Genomic DNA, 16844 nt, shown 5'->3' with positions numbered 1-16844 from the left:
CGTGGCCTGTCTGTATACTGCTCTGCGTGGCCCGTCTGTATACTGCTCTGTGTGGCCTGTCTGTATACTGCTCTGTGTGGCCTGTCTGTATACTGCTCTGTGTGGCCTGTCTGTATACTGCTCTGTGTGGCCTGTCTGTATACTGCTCTGCGTGGCCTGTCTGTATACTGCTCTGCGTGGCCCGTCTGTATACTGCTCTGTGTGGCCTGTCTGTATACTGCTCTGTGTGGCCTGTCTGTATACTGCTCTGTGTGGCCTGTCTGTATACTGCTCTGTGTGGCCTGTCTGTATACTGCTCTGCGTGGCCTGTCTGTATACTGCTCTGCGTGGCCCGTCTGTATACTGCTCTGTGTGCCCCGTCTGTATACTGCTCTGTGTGCCCCGTCTGTATACTGCTCTGTGTGCCCTGTCTGTATACTGCTCTGTGTGTGCCCTGTCTGTATACTTCTCTGTGTGACCTGTCTGTATACTGCTCTGTGTGCCCTGTCTGTATACTGCTCTGTGTGTGCCCTGTCTGTATACTTCTCTGTGTGACCTGTCTGTATACTGCTCTGTGTGCCCTGTCTGTATACTGCTCTGTGTGCCCTGTCTGTATACTGCTCTGTGTGTGCCCTGTCTGTATACTGCTCTGTGTGCCCTGTCTGTATACTGCTCTGTGTGCCCTGTCTGTATACTGCTCTGTGTGCCCTGTCTGTATACTGCTCTGTGTGCCCTGTCTGTATACTGCTCTGCGTGGCCTGTCTGTATACTGCTCTGCGTGGCCTGTCTGTATACTTCTCTGCGTGGCCTGTCTGTATACTGCTCTGCGTGGCCTGTCTGTATACTGCTCTGCGTGGCCTGTCTGTATACTGCTCTGCGTGGCCCGTCTGTATACTGCTCTGTGTGGCCTGTCTGTATACTGCTCTGTGTGGCCTGTCTGTATACTGCTCTGTGTGGCCTGTCTGTATACTGCTCTGTGTGGCCTGTCTGTATACTGCTCTGCGTGGCCTGTCTGTATACTGCTCTGCGTGGCCCGTCTGTATACTGCTCTGCGTGGCCCGTCTGTATACTGCTCTGTGTGGCCTGTCTGTATACTGCTCTGTGTGGCCTGTCTGTATACTGCTCTGTGTGGCCTGTCTGTATACTGCTCTGTGTGGCCTGTCTGTATACTGCTCTGCGTGGCCTGTCTGTATACTGCTCTGCGTGGCCCGTCTGTATACTGCTCTGTGTGCCCTGTCTGTATACTGCTCTGTGTGCCCCGTCTGTATACTGCTCTGTGTGCCCCGTCTGTATACTGCTCTGTGTGCCCCGTCTGTATACTGCTCTGTGTGCCCCGTCTGTATACTGCTCTGTGTGCCCCGTCTGTATACTGCTCTGTGTGCCCCGTCTGTATACTGCTCTGTGTGCCCCGTCTGTATACTGGTCTGTGTGCCCCGTCTGTATACTGGTCTGTGTGCCCCGTCTGTATACTGGTCTGTGTGCCCCGTCTGTATACTGCTCTGTGTGCCCTGTCTGTATACTGCTCTGCCATATCTACTTCTGACTAGCTGCCTGTGTTATTGCAGACGGGATGTTGATAAGAAAGTTTTCTTGATTCTACTCAAATTTCTCTTTTTCTGTGCCAGGAATCTTTTTAGCTGCTTCACCACCTAGCTTGGGATCTCCAATATTATAGTCACTTACACTCTACATGGAACACCCCCCCCCCCCCCGAACGGGCTACCAAACGCATTTGCAAACAGTGTGCAGTGAAAGCATAGACTATAATGGCCCCCATAGAGTATAATGGGGTCCGTGTTCTTGTTGCGAGATCTCCGCACGAGTCATTCGGACAGAAAAGTAGACTGCAAAGAACCTTCCTGTCCACATGTTTCCCGCAGAGATCTGGCAGCGAGCACACATACTCCATTATAGTCTATGGGGTCCATGTGCTTTCACTTGCACAGTGCTTGTAAATGTGTTCGGTGGTCCGTTCAGTGGGGGTCCCCATGCAGACTCCCCGAACGGATTACTGACGCAGATGTGAACCAGGCCTTAGTTTGCTATTGGACAGTCACTCCTGGCAGAATTAAAGGTACAAAATGAAGTGGTCATAATAATGGAGCGGGGGGAGGTTCAGACTGCTCTGCCTTGTACACGACCCCTGCCTAAGGGAGAAACGTAAAATGTGCTGCAGCCATATCAGGGCTATTAGAAGCAGAAAACCTGATCGTACACTGTCTGCGGCCTTTACAAGGATGTGAGGACTTGCATCCCCGACAATCACATATTGAGCGCATATTTTTTAGTAAAAAAAAAAAAATCCTGTAAAATCCCTTTATGGTGCGGTATAATGTAAGGTAGTAACGGGATAATCCCTGTCATTTCTGCTTCTTTAGAAATCCACGCCCCGCTCTTCTACATTTGTGGTCTTTGCCGCATCACTCCCATGTTACTCAGGTTCCAGTTTATTTACCTCTGACTTCCTTTCTGTGGCTAGGATTGGCCCCTCGGCTACAGGGCGTCTTTATGGCCCCCTGGAGGGCTCCTGCTACCTCTCTGCCCCTTTATACCCCCTCTGTTTGGAGACTGTTCTCATTTGTCCTGTATTCTACTAAGAAGAAGCCGAGTCATTCCTTCTCTCCTTATAAGGGTAAAATATTCTTGAGATCTGCCGCAGCGCTCCTCTTCCCCTTCACTTTCTGTTCTCTAGACGTCTCAGCTCAGGCGTTACAGTCATCTTTGGAAACACTTGAAGATTCCATGAAAGATATTCTACGTAGCAAAAAAATTTGACACTTTTTTGTAATTTATATTGTTTTGTTTTTATTTGTATCAACTGGTTTTCTAAAACAAGTACAAAACACTGAGAGCAAACGAACAAGGCCACGGCCGGAGAGGAGGAGGAAGGTGGCGAAATACAAAGAAGATCCATCGGAAATGCAACGATCAGCGGCCATAACACACAGAACAGAGACGTCATAACGCCGCACCAGATACAGAGACAACATCAGACGTCTTCATCCATATTGTCCTTCATCCTGGAAATATCCTAAATTGTTATTGGACTTTGTCCCGTTTCCATGTTTTATAGATCTCTGCTCATTCAATTATAATTTGGCAGCACAAAATGGTTTTAGTTTTTCAAGTTTTTTTACATTTTTTTTACTTACTATAAATTCTTTGACTGCAAATTCTATCACTGGTGGAAAACACAAGAAACAAAATGTCTAAGTCGTCCAAAACCAGATTCTCTGTGGATTTGACTCTCTCTCTCTTTTTTATATCGCACTCTTATATCTTCTTCGCTCTCTTCCTTACTTCTATTTCCCGATCTCTTTCGCTTTCTCTCGCCCTCTCTTTGTTTTTTTTCTCGCGCCCTTGTTCTCTCCTCCTTCCTTTCTCTTCTCACTTTCTCCATTTCGGGCCTTTCCCCTCTTTTTCTGTCTCTTTTGCTCTTGGATTTCCTGATTCCCTTGCTGTGGTTTTCCATAGAAGCCAATCTCGGAAGTTGACTTCCTTCTTAAGAAAGAAAAACATTGGCAGAAATTCTGGCGAAACCCTGTCGATTGTTTATTGTTTTGAATGTCAACAGGCGAGTGTGAACTAGACGTTAAATGTTTTTCTTGTGAAGACCTCGCCTGATCTTATGTTCTGTTGGTCGTCCGCCCTTCAGGACTCCTTGTGATACAGAACAGACAGGTGCGGTGCAGAAGCGGCTCCTGATATGGTGGACCATAACTCATCTGAATGGCCACCCTGTAATACTAGACCTGCTGCAGGGGAGGTACCTGGCAGACTGCAGCGCTCCCCAGGAAAATCAGTTGTTTAGTTTTGGGAGGAGAACCTGTGACAATTGTCTGATTGCCCTGATGGCTACATGTTGTCAGGGGTCCGGATGACTCCGCCCTCGTAAGGGGTTTCTGAGGACTTTCCTGATGTGTCTATTCATTGTAAATCTACTAATTGATGGGGATAAAAGTACTTACCCAGAGGATTGCTGCAAACTTGGCACGTAGTTATCTATCAGGCAGATATGTACATGATTACAGGTGTGGTCTCATTAGACCCTGAGCTTGCCACAAGGGGGCGTAACAAAGTTTGTAACAAAGGTACACTGCCCAAAAGTAGCATCGGAGAACCTTTCAATGAGAGATTGTCTGCTAGACATACCACCATGATGCATTCAGAGACGCTTTGCCCGGTCTGACCTAGCTGTGTTGGAAGCGATGGCTACAGAAGGGCACATAGACACGGTGAGCAGGCTCTGCATAGCCCAATAGAGAGCGTTGGCAGCAAGGATAATGCTCGCCCAGACACAGCAAGGGATTCCCAGGAATGTCTCCACCAGTGCTCCTTGGAAAGCCTAGGCACCAGATTTATTGCACTTTTTTTTTCCTATCATTATGTCTTTGTACAATGGGACGAAATCCACACAAACACGGGGAGAACTTACAAACTCCTTGCAGATTTTGTTCCTGGCAGGATTCGAACCAAGGACTCCAGCCCTGCAAGGTACAGTGCTAACCACTGAGCCACTGTGTTTGCCTCAGATTTATTGCACATTTATGGGGCCAGCTGGGACACCAGCTTCAGCAACCTACAAGTGTGCAGGATCTACAGGCCCAGCCACAATATCTGTGGGCAAACGTGCTGCACAATATGATACAGAAGCTGTAGATCTCCACGTCCAACCGTATCTCATCTTGTATAGAGACTAGAAGCAGCTCACAGGGTCCTAGAGCTTCCTCACAATTAAAAATTTTGAAAAATTCCAATAAACAGCTGGTCTTAGGCCCCATGCACATGACCAAGTGCGTTTCCAATGTGGGGTCGATTTGGCAGCAAAATTTGCCCTTGAGTGACATCCAAGTGCATTGCTGCCTATGGGGGCTTCTGATTCATTACATTCTGTTGACATGGATGATTATAAAACATGTCCTATCCAGCACCGTATCATGGGAACGGAATGAATCCGAAGCTACCATAGGCGTGAATGCACCCCGAGGTCACTACTGGGGTCATCCAAGTAGACTTGGCTCCACATCGTAAGCACATTCACTTGTGTACTCGGGGTCTTAGACCTGACGTTGTGCCATTCCTCTGCTATTCCTCCTGGAAATGTGTGAATGCATTTCTAACTAGCTGATCACACTTCTCTCATGAATGGGCTTCAATCTTTCAGTGCTGACGTCCTCCATAAATACAGGTGTAAGAGACTCGAGGCGTCGCTTACTCGGAAACCTACCGGTAACAATCATTTGTTGACTAGGAAGCGTTATCATAGTCATTGCTTTCAGTAAGACTGGAATTGGATTTCATTGATGGAAAAATATTTGGCAGACGTCGAGAATATTCAGCTAAAGATAATCCCGTCCTCTCTGGCACAGAACAGCTTGGTACATTTCCATGACTGTGCACAACAAAAGGTTTGGGTGCAAGGCCTCGGAGACGAATATCTAATAGGCAGGCGACTCTATTATTCTGAACCTCGCCGACAACAAATACGTTTTGTATTGAAGTTTCCTGCCTTGCTCTCTGGTGTCAGCCTGTGTGAAAAGGGAGGACCGAGGCTGAAGGGTCTCTTAAGCAGAGACTTGACCTTAGCGCAGTGTTTGGCAGCGCTCCGACCTATTCATAAGGCTTAGCCGTGCCCTGCGCTCAACTAATCTCTTCTATGGTTTTATCTTTGTGCTCTGATCCCAATGTCCGCACATTACCGGGGCCCGTCCTCCTGACAAGTATACATAGATCATGGCAGATTGACATTTCAGCAAATCCTAGAAGAGGAGGCACTTTGTGTACTTATTACCTCTAGGACACATAAGGGGTCTATAGTATAGGAGGAGTCCTGATTAGTAAGAAGCAGATGGTATGGGGCGCGGTATATCAAAGTGACCCCAAGAGATCTCTGGGACGTCCTTTATATGACTGTATTCTATCCAATCTGTGCAAACAATCCTGTGCAAAAGTCTTAGCTGTGGTTGAAAAATGCTCCAAAGTAAGAAAGCTTTCAGAAATAGAAGGGTTAATAGATAAATATTTGGTGTGACCTCTGCACTTTGGAGGAGGATCCTGGAAGTGATGATCCGGCCCCCACAGAACCCTTATCGCCACATCATCCAGTCTGTCCAGGATTGGTCCGACCATCTGTTGCCTTCCATCGGTTCTTCTCGGTACTTGCAGACAGTTTTTGGCAGATCTGGGCAGGGAGGTTGTTCCCGCCGCCATCTTGGAGAACTAAGCCCAGATCTTCTGTGGATGTCGCTTGCTCCAATCCTTCTGTCCCTTCATGTTGTCCCAGACAGACTGGATGATGAGGAGATCAGGGCGATATCTGTGGGGGCCGGATCTTCACTTCCAGGACTCCGCCTCCAAAGGTCACGCCAAATATTGATGGGATTTACATGTCTCTTTTCTTCGTTCACTTAATTATAAGGGTAGTTTTTTGCAACGAAAAAGAGCGCAGAGTTTGGGGCGAGTCCTAAATGCTGACTTTTCTTGACGTTTTTTGGCCTGTGATCTATTTTGTCTCCTGATTTTATTGAATATTTGGTACATTTGAGCTACAGTAAGACAGTTAAAGGGGTTGTCCAGGGTTTGGAGCAACTCATGGGATTATTCTCATACTCTCCTGTCCCCTTTCCACCACGTGTCGCGACTGCATTGCCGGAATTCGTGACCATCGAGACCAGTTGGTGACCTCACCGGCCTACTGACTTCTCTGCACACGTCTTTCCAATTGGCCTGCTCACCTTCCCACTCCGGCCTATCATGGCGGCGCCTCCTGTCCCGTCTTCAGGACATCTATAACTAAAGCTTAAAATAACGTGTATATATAGTTACATAAACCTATGAAGCAGATTATTTGACTTCTTTGCCGTCTCCCATCCCCCATATTGTGTTCTCGCGGTTCCCAGCCGTCTAATGCCCTGTAATCAGTCACTTCTGTTTTCTGTTTCAGTCCATCGTATCTGCAGATATGGATCTAAACCACGTGGATGCCTTCCTGACGGCGCAGACGAAAAAACAAGGCGGAATCACTGCAGACCAATCTCTGGTCATTGCAAAATTTTGGAGAAATCACAAAAAGAAAATTCGGGAAAGCGTGATAAACCAGAGCAAATGGGAAAAGGGTCTTCAGAGCCTGAAGTGGAGGATCGACGTGAAGTCGCAGTCCAGGCACACGGACCAAGTGAACAGCTCTGCGGCCATTGTGGAGATGGAGATCGGAACAAAAGACCAGGTAAGGAGCGCGCGCTCGTATCGGTGCTGTGTGTGCCATGGGCAGGTGCGTGGAGTCATTACTATGGGACGTCTCGCTGTTAGGATCTGTCAGCTGCAGACAGGCTTCATATTACTAGGCCTTGTATTATCCTGCCCTGTGTTTACAAGCCAGTCTGTCACTTACTATTGTCTGACTGTTTGCATTCTACTTCTATTCTACAATGTTCTGCTTTATGCAGCAAAGACATTAATCTCTACTTTAGTCCACCACGATTGTGCCACGTGAAACCCTTGTAGGTACACACACGCCTGTTTATAGAGCGATCAGAGGAGATAGCGGTCTGCCAGCAGCCTCGTAATGTGTATTGCCAGCTTTACATTCGCCACTACAAGTCTGGAACATCTAGACCTGGGGGAGATGAGCGAAGACTGGGATACACCAGGCTATAGATCATCTGCGTCCGACTTGGTGGCTTTGGTCTGTCAGGACAGTGGCAAGGGCAGAGTAAAAATAAAAAAAAGAAATATTGCAAATTTTTATGCAAAAAAATTCACATTCACAGATATTTGCAACTTTTGCATGCTTTGTAGGCAAGACAACTGGCAGACAGGACATGATAAATCCTCCCTTTGTGCTTATCCTCTGTTGTTCTTCTTGCAAAAGTGTGAATAAATGACGCCTGGGTGTTACCATTCCCAAATGTGTGTTCCTGTAAGATCTGACACTGTCAGTACTGATTCCATAGAGTGTGAGCAATATATCCCATTGACAGGGGCAATTGGAACGCCCAGTTGTTACAGGTGTCAACTACCTCCCCCCAAACATATTCAGCTGCTAGTATTGCATTTCAGTGATAAACGCCGTACCTTCATGTTTTACTTTGTAGATTTGACGAAAAACAGCTTTGATGTCTTATGTAAATGAAGTAGTTGGTGCACTGGAGGCGGGACTTCAGCTACTTGGAGCACTGCACTTACTATTCAGACCCCGAACTCCTCCTGCCTATTCCAGCCCATTCAGTCACAGTTGCTCCTTCCACTGTACTTGGGCAACAGCAGTGCTCCCAAGGATGAAGACCCGCCCCCAGTGCACCGACTGCCTAATTTGCATAAGACTTCAAACCCATTTTCCTGCAAAAGCGTCATATGTAACATATGTTTAGACAGCAGAGACCTATAATGGATGTACATGTATGACCTCCATGACAAGAATAAATCTGCAGTCACTAGACGGCATCTGGAATGAATGGAATTTGGCAGAAGCCTGAAGTATCAAGGACAATAAAAGAAAATATCACGAAAGGGAATTTAAAAATTTGATGTTCGGGAAGTTGTCACTGACTTCGCTCTTCCTGTGCTCAATACAAGGAAATCATCCACACCTAGCGTATTAAAAATATTCTCGAGAAGGGAATTTACTACACAATGACGTGAATTGGGAAATCGCATATTCATTCTACTCTGACCAATAACATATCTCGGAGTTGTCATTTCTAAACCAAATGTCGGAGGTTAGGTCGTAATGAGACGGTGACTTTCACTGCGGCTCCTGTGAACAAAGATGGATGCGACACCCTCACCCCTGTAAGGAGTCACATTGCATCCTTGATAGTGCTGCGACTACAACGTCAACGTTGCAGGGTGACCCCATTCCGTTACATTATTGAAGAGCAACGCAACGATCTAAGGTCACGCGACGTGAGTTATGGCTGCAGTTGCTATGTGGTCTTAGCCTAAATGTAGCCAAGTTTGGGTTCACATCTGCACCATGGTCTCCATCATTCGGGTCTACCAGAGGATCCGAATGACGGAAAGCGAGACGACAAACAGCGGTTACACATGGAGATCGGTGCACTGCATTGTCTATAATGGAGTCCCCTGGGTGTGCACCGTAAAGCACCAGACAAAAAAAAAGTCCTCCGTGCAGTTGCAAATGGCGCATCTGTTGCATGACAGACACAAATGGCGCCCATTATGGGTAGCCGTCAGGTTCACATCCTATCGCAGAATGCTGCTCTGTTTTCTTTGGTGTCTCGGGATCTTTGATGGAGACTCCTAACGCAACATTCAATGCAGATGTTTACGAACGCTGGTGTCCATTGCCCGGAGCAAGGAGACATCTGACATCACAATCGATCCTATAATCCTCGGAGTCTATATCATTGCTTTATGGTGGACTCTCTACTATATAGGAACACATAGACCGGATTCTGGATCGTCTACAAGCCAGTTGTAATTGCACTTGAAAAAGGGCCCAGCCCGAAACGTGTTCTGCTTGGTACTAAATAAACCTGTTGAAGATCTTTTACGACCTGTTTGGCTTGTGCGCGCTCCACCCCACCCAATTGGTCCAGAACCCTGAGGGACTCCTATTGTTTGACGTATTTGGCAACTTCGGTTGGTGCAGGGGGAATAGCTGCTGCCGCCAATGTTCACTTGACACCATGTTCATATAGGTGTTGTGACATGTTCATATAGGTGTTGTGACATGTTCATATAGGTGTTGACACCTGGAGTTAAGAGGCCAATTGTAGCTCATCTTACTCCACCTTACTACTGTTGGTATTACTCCACCATATTGGGGCTCGGTGATTCTCCTTTTTGTATGTCTCTAGTATATAGAACTTTCCGCATGTTGGGATACGTCTCTGCATTGTGCACGTGTCTAATAGTCCCTAGTTTGCAGTATGACCTTACACCTTTGTATCAGAAGAAGTAGCCGACAAGTTTACTAAAAAAAAAAGAAAATTGAGAAATGGAAGAAACCTCAAGAAGCAAGGCCGTAAAGCAATCTTTCGTTAGGCTGGGGTGACTGACCCCTTGGAAGAGGATCTGTCCTTGTGTTTAATAGCAGCGGCGGCCATCACATTCCTAGTAGCTGCGCCTGGTAGAACAGCTGCCCCACTGGGGCCACAACCCCTCAAACAGCTGATGGATTGGGGTGCCAAGATTTGGAAAACCACCAATCTGATAGTGATGACATCTCCTGGGCCCTCAGTTTTCTGTTGCTGGAACAAGTTAGCGCGTTTCAGGTATTAAAGGGATTTATCTTCCCATGCTTAAAGGAACACTAACAGCAAAAATAAAACACTTAGGCCTATTTTCTGGCGTGTCCTATATAAGGCTAAGATTAATATTAGCCGTGCGCCCCCTTCCTTCCCCGGGCTGTAAGACGACTGGCTGGAGCCTCCTTTCTAGACCCGGTCTTCATTAGGACAAAGGGTTGTAAAGCCCCAACTTTCCACCAGCTGAGGATTTATCTAGTCCAAAGGCATTGAAGAGCCCATGCACAGAGGGAAATCGGGGGGTGGAATATCTAGTCGGGTCATTGACAATTTCTTGACTCAAACCCACTTTGGAGACGAGGACTCCTTAAGCCGCAGTGATCTATAGTGCTGGGACTCCTTTCCTCCTCATGTCTCTACTATCCATACTATATAGAGTAGCAGGCAAGGACTCCTACTATGGTGTAAGGAGTCCTGGTCTCTTGAATGGGTTGGAGCTTGGAAATCTGAAACTGGATGATAGCGTGAGGGCAGCCATGTTTTTGTTTCTGTTTATCCCTCCTTAGGACGGTCACTTTTATTTTATTTTTTTTTTACACAGTTTCCATTCGTGTCAAAGGACTATCCATACAGTAATTCGGTAATAATCCCTAAACTGCGTGACCTCTGCGTGGGGTGTGGTGCTGAATCCTTCTCACTGCGCTGTGTTTGTCACTTAGAAGGTTCCTGACTTTTACTTTCTTGTAGATTTCACTGGAAGCTTTGTGAAGATTCTTGGAAATGGAAGAACATTGCACGGCGCTGGAATTCAGCTGTGCTTTAGTATAAGCTCGGAACATATGATCAGGACGTTGCGATCCCCTAGAGCCCATATACAGTAGAGATCTCCATAAGCTCTGTCACTGCTCATTTGGTTTTTCTATGGCAGATTATATAGCGGTATATTATCCAGTTATATTTACTGGAGGCGACAGCAACGCAGTCAGATCGGCCAGGCTCTCACCTTTTCCCCAATGAATATTTCTGCCTCTGTTGCTGAGATATTAAAGGGGTCCTCCAGCTGCAAAATACCCCCCAGCAGTGCTAAATCCTCACCGCTCCCTTGTGCACCCTTTGCTTGGCTTTATATTACTTGCTGCTCCCTGTTATTTACACGCGGTGAATCTGTGGACAAACTACATTTCCCAGGATTCATCTGCCTGCTCCCACTTTCTGTAAACCCCTCCTTAGGGTCTGTCTTGTGTCTCATTTCTTCTCTCACTTTTTGCCTCTCCTCCATATATCTGACCAGGCAATAAATCCACTCCCATGGCTGGCTTCATAGGCAAGGAGGTTATGTGCCGCTGTGACGTTTTATTTGCTGGCTGAACTGCTCACAGGGAGGGGTGGTGAGCTTGCAAGCAAGACATTACAGCTGAGGTCATGACCTGAAAATAAATCTGATAAACTGTGCTGAATCTAAGCGGGATATATATATGTACACCTCCTGTTATTTGGGCTATCCTATTAATATTATAAATGTGTGAGTTTGGATGTTTGTGGGTTTGTGTGTTTGGATGTTTGTTAGTCAATCACGCAAAACCCGCTCAACCGATTTGGCTGAAATTTTCCACAAACATAGTTAATACACCCCATTGCGCAATAGGCTACTTTTCGTCACAATAGCGCACATACGTTTTTCCCAGGACCCCCACAAAACCCAAACTCACACCACCATCTCTGCAATCTCACACACTTTGGACCATAGAAAGCCACAAAATTCCTATTGCCCTCTGCAGCCTCGCCCCTAACCCCACACAATCTCATATACATATACTTTACCACTTTGCCCCTCACCTTACCAATACTCCAGGAGGTTCTCTTTAACGCTCCGGAGCAGCCATATTTGCCGACCCCCACCGCTCTGACAATCCGCGACACCGCCCACCCATGTCAATACCCCTAGGCGGTCTAATAAATGCAAAAAAAAAGTTTAAAAAAAGTAAAAAAAATATTAAAAACAAAAAAAAAAAGGATTAAAAATTCAAATCACCCCCCTTTCCCTAGAACACATATAAAAGTAGTTAAAAACTGTGAAACACATACATATTAGGTATCCCCGCGTCCAAAATCGCCCGCTCTACAAAGCTATACAAATATGTTTCCTGTTTGGTAAACACCGTAGCGGAAAAAATGGTCAAAAGTGCCAAACCGCCGTTTTTTCACTGTTTTGATTCTGATAAAAATTTGAATAAAAAGTGATCAAAGCAATAACATTTCCTGAAGATGATAGAACTACAAAGTACACCCGGTCCCGCAAAAAAAAACACCCTATACATCCCCGTACACGCACGTATAAAAAAAGTTACGCCTGTCGGAATATGGCGACTTTTCAAAAAAAAAATTTTTTTAACAGTTTTGGATTTGTTTTTAAGGGGTCAAAATGTAACTAAAACCATATAAATTTGGTATCCCCGGAATCGTAACGAAACACAGAATACAGGGGACATGTCATTTTGGTTGCACAGTGAACGCCGTAAAACCAAAGCCCGTAAGAAAGTCGCAGAAATGCATTTTTTCTTGAAATCCACCCCATTCTGAATTTTTTCCCTGCTTCCCAGTACATTATATAGAATAAATAATGGTGGCATCAGGAAGAAAAATTTGTCCCGCAAAAATTAAGACCTCATATGGCTCTGGGAGCGGAGAAATAAAAAAAAGTTATGGGGTTTAGAAGGAGGGGAGTCAAAAATGAAAATCAAAAAATGCCATCAACGGGAAAGGGTTAACTTCAAATCCTTCTGTCCCAAAGTCACTATGTAAAGTTTCTCACAACACCGTATATATAGCAGCTCAAATACAAAGTAACTGCAACACAAAAGTCTCACGTATTCTCTGAATTACAGCAAAAACAAGATACAAACTTACATTTCATATCCCATACCTTATACACAGTACGAAAACCTTACCCGCGCCTGTATATACCCACTGCTACAATCACCGCAGACCAAGTCGCGGGTACCAGCTAGTATTTATTATATTTCACAATATACAAATTAGCAGTCGGGAGCACTGAGGACATTTCTGTTGCTCCACAGCCGGACCCCACTCTATGTCTTTGCTGTTGCAGCTCAGACTCATTCACTTTATTGGGGCTGAGCTGCAGTACCGCAGACCACCTGTAGGCAGGTGTGGCACTGCAGTGTTTCTCCCGGTCGTTGTCACTCACTTCTGAGCTTGTATCCTGCGATGAACAAGTTCCCTGCACTTTTCTAGGATATATTTTTAGGTTTGCTGCCTCGGGGCGATGCGCATCGTAAAATAAATTGTTTACAGTTTCCATTTAAGGCTCTTTGGGGATATAAATCTCCTCGTTCCCTCGAGAGTAAAGAAGCCCAGTGTTTCCTTGGGAACATAAGTCGGAATATGACCCCTGGGTAGGGCTCTCCATGGAAAATTCACGCTAGATTGTTTTCCTGCAAAAGAACACGATGTCACATTAATAAAATGTTGGAGAGATTTTCCGTTTTCAACAGAAAGCAAAATGTGTCCTGCAAACCGTGAAAAGATAAAGTTTACAGAACGCCAGAGTCGTCTTACTACAGGCCGCCCTCTGTGGGGGGAGCTAGTACGCAAAAGGGAAGACTTCTTCTTTACAGGGTCGTTCTGTTTGAAAATTAGGGGTGCAGGTTAGCAAAATGTACGGTATGTTACCTGGCTTGTGTTGCAGGGGCAGGCTCACGTTGTCAAGGTCAGGCTTGCGTTGCAGGGGCTGTGCTCTCTTTGTAGGGGCTGGGCTCACGTTGTCAGGGCCAGGCTCGCATTGCAGGGGCCAGGCTCACATTATAGGGGCCAGGCTCGCGTTGTCAGGGCCAGGCTAGCATTGCAGGGGCTGGGCTCACATTGTCAGGGCCAGGCTCGTGTTGCAGGGGCCGGGCTCACGTTGTCAGGGCCAGGCTCGCGTTGCAGGGGCCGGGCTCACATTGCCAGGGCCAGGCTCGTGTTGCAGGGGCCGGGCTCACATTGCCAGGGCCAGGCTCGTGTTGCAGGGGCCGGGCTCACATTGCCAGGGCCAGGCTCGTGTTGCAGGGGCCGGGCTCACGTTGTCAGGGCCAGGCTCACATAATAGGGCCTAGGCTCGTGTTGCAGGGGCCAGGCTCACATTATAGGGGCCAGACTTGCGTTGTCAGGGGCCGGGCTCGCGTTGCAGGGGCCAGGCTCACATCTCCTTAGGAGACTGCCTGCGGAGAGAAATGTCTTGCATGGAGTATAGAACTGGCAAAAACGGGTGTCAGCGGGTAACCAATTTTATTTATTTTCTTTAATGGATTGGCTCTGTCTTTTCCCCATGCAGGGTTGTACATACCACTTACCCCCCTATTTTTTAGGGGGTTTTTTTTGTTTTTTTTTAATCAAAATGGCTTAAAGTTAAACTCGCCCTCACTTTTTCGTCATTCCTGTTCTGACGCTTCCCCGATCAGCGGCTCAGTCTCTATTTCCTGAAATGTGACCATTCACTTACTGAGGTGAGACCCTGCTGCGGCCCACGATGGGCAGATGATTCTCATTTCATCTGTCAAGAGGGACCAACAAGACGAGGGACGAGGACACGGTAGGTGTCAGATCAGGGGCGGATCAAGGACTTCTTTTATTTTTATTGTTTCTGCTATTATTGGGCGTCCGAGCCAGAGGTGAAATAAACAAAATACAAAGTAAATCCCATCAGTATTTGGTGTGACCTTCACCCTTTGTCTTCCATCGGTTCTTCTCGGTGCACTCGCACCTGGTGACAGAGTTTTCCTCTGCAGACTTTCAGCCCTTATTCTACCTATCCGGAACACGCCGGCCTTTCCATACGTATAATAGACGTGCTGCCATTTACTAAAACGTGAGTCTTTTTGAGGTCGCAGCTTTTCCGCTGCAGGTTTTGTTTTCTGCAATGTGTGGATGGGATTTGCCAGATTTCCATCCACTTTGCAGGTAATGTAAAAAGCAACGGGGGGCTTCAGCCTCTGTCAGTGTTAAAAACATTGATGTGAATGGGCCCAACATGGACCATAGCAGTTTACCAGCACACAAAGTAAAAGTGGTTGCGACCCAGATTTGGGGCGGCTTATGATTGTAGTTATAGGGGTGTACAGGTTGCAAATGGAGCCTAAAGGGCCCCGAAGACCTCGCTATAGCATAAAACATCACCATATGGTATATGGAGGCCCCTTACAGATTTTGCACTAGGGTCCTGGGGGTTTAGGTTACACCCCCGGCTTCTAGTCTTTAATACGTGGTTATATCTGGAAACAGATTGGAGTCTCTTTGGTTACATTTTGCAAAATGATTTGCAAAGCTTTTCCATGCAAATAACACAAAGACTGGAATTGCAAATTCTCTCTCTGTGTCTTCAAGTCCTTGTGTCACCACTTCAGTTTATTACCTAGGAATGCATCTTTATTTTGTATGTACTGTTGTGCAATAGATTTAGGCAGGCATGTGAAAAAAAAAATGCTGCAAAGTAAGAATGATTTCAGAAATAGAAGAGCCATGAAGAAAAGCGAAAAATGTAAATCCCATCCATATTTGGTGTGACCTTTGCCCTTTGCCTTCCATCTGTTCTTCTCGGTACTTGCAGGTAGTTTATGAAGGAACTCGGCAGGGAGGTTTTCCCGCCATCTTGGAGAACTAAACACTGTACATGCTATATTGGGGCATTTTGGTTGCCCCTGGTGAGGGTATTGCCGCCCATGTATAATTTCTCTTTCCCTGCTCCAATGAGGCAGGTTATTAAGACTGGAGTACAATACACCAGTCTTAATAAATCTGCCCCACTGTGTGTTTCATCCCCTGTAATGATGGGGGTTTATCCAGCTCCTAAGAACTTGCAGACTGTAGAGAGGAATCCTCATATGATGATGCAGAAATCCTGACCAGAATGGCGACTACTCCGAGGCCTGGGCAACACGAGAACTTCAGCTACAACCCAAGTCACACCAAAGATCAGAGAGTAATGCGGCCTGTATCTCAGCCGGTGAATGTGGTCGTGTCAGAGCGATTTTCAAATGTCACAATCGCGACAACGATCCAGAACGTTTTGGGCATTTATGACCATTGTGTTGCAACCACAATAATAGCGAATTGTCAGATTTACGGGGGATAACTTGCTAGTTATAACGCAGACACATTCCCTTCTATTGGTGTTGATGAAAGTGGCGCCACACTGCGATTTCTGGTCACGAGGCCCCACGTTGCAGAAATGCAGTTTTCTTGGGGGGGGGGGGTTGTGCCAAGAATGGCTAGAAAAGGAGTGGGCTGCTCTTATACTTCTGCCTTCTGCTCAGTCTAGTCCCGGCTTTGGCTAAAAATCTGCAACAAAATCTGCAACAAAAAAAGCTTCATTTCCACACCGTGAGGCCTCAGCCTAAGGCCCCTTGCATACGACCATATACTCTCCAGGCTTTTCCCAGATAGCACAATGATGCATTCATTTCCGTCACCCCATGCACAAGACCGTTTATTACACGGATCCGTGTGCGGGCCAACAGTCCGGTCCACAAAACTCAGGACAGGTCCTATTGCTGTGGGTTTTGTGGGCGTGCCTCCATGAAGCATGGCCGGTGCACAGGCGGCAGACAGAGGACATCCATGTGCCACCAGTGCACCAAGCATGCCATTCAATCACGG

At 46.6% G+C, this 16844-nt stretch overlaps 1 protein-coding gene across 1 annotated transcript in view; it reads left to right on the top strand.

The window, feature by feature from the left end:
- Nucleotides 1-16844, top strand: part of COMMD1 (copper metabolism domain containing 1) — a 54969-nt gene that overhangs the window by 14115 nt on the left and 24010 nt on the right. The window contains exon 2 of the mRNA XM_075266979.1: nt 6923-7204. Within this exon, the coding sequence (XP_075123080.1) occupies nt 6923-7204 (282 nt within the window). The remainder of the gene's footprint in view (nt 1-6922; nt 7205-16844) is intronic.

This window comes from Leptodactylus fuscus, chromosome 3 (assembly GCF_031893055.1).
Source record: "Leptodactylus fuscus isolate aLepFus1 chromosome 3, aLepFus1.hap2, whole genome shotgun sequence".
Lineage (NCBI taxonomy): Eukaryota > Metazoa > Chordata > Amphibia > Anura > Leptodactylidae > Leptodactylus > Leptodactylus fuscus.
Note: the sequence above shows the minus strand (reverse complement) of the source record. Positions and strands in the feature narration are given on the sequence as shown.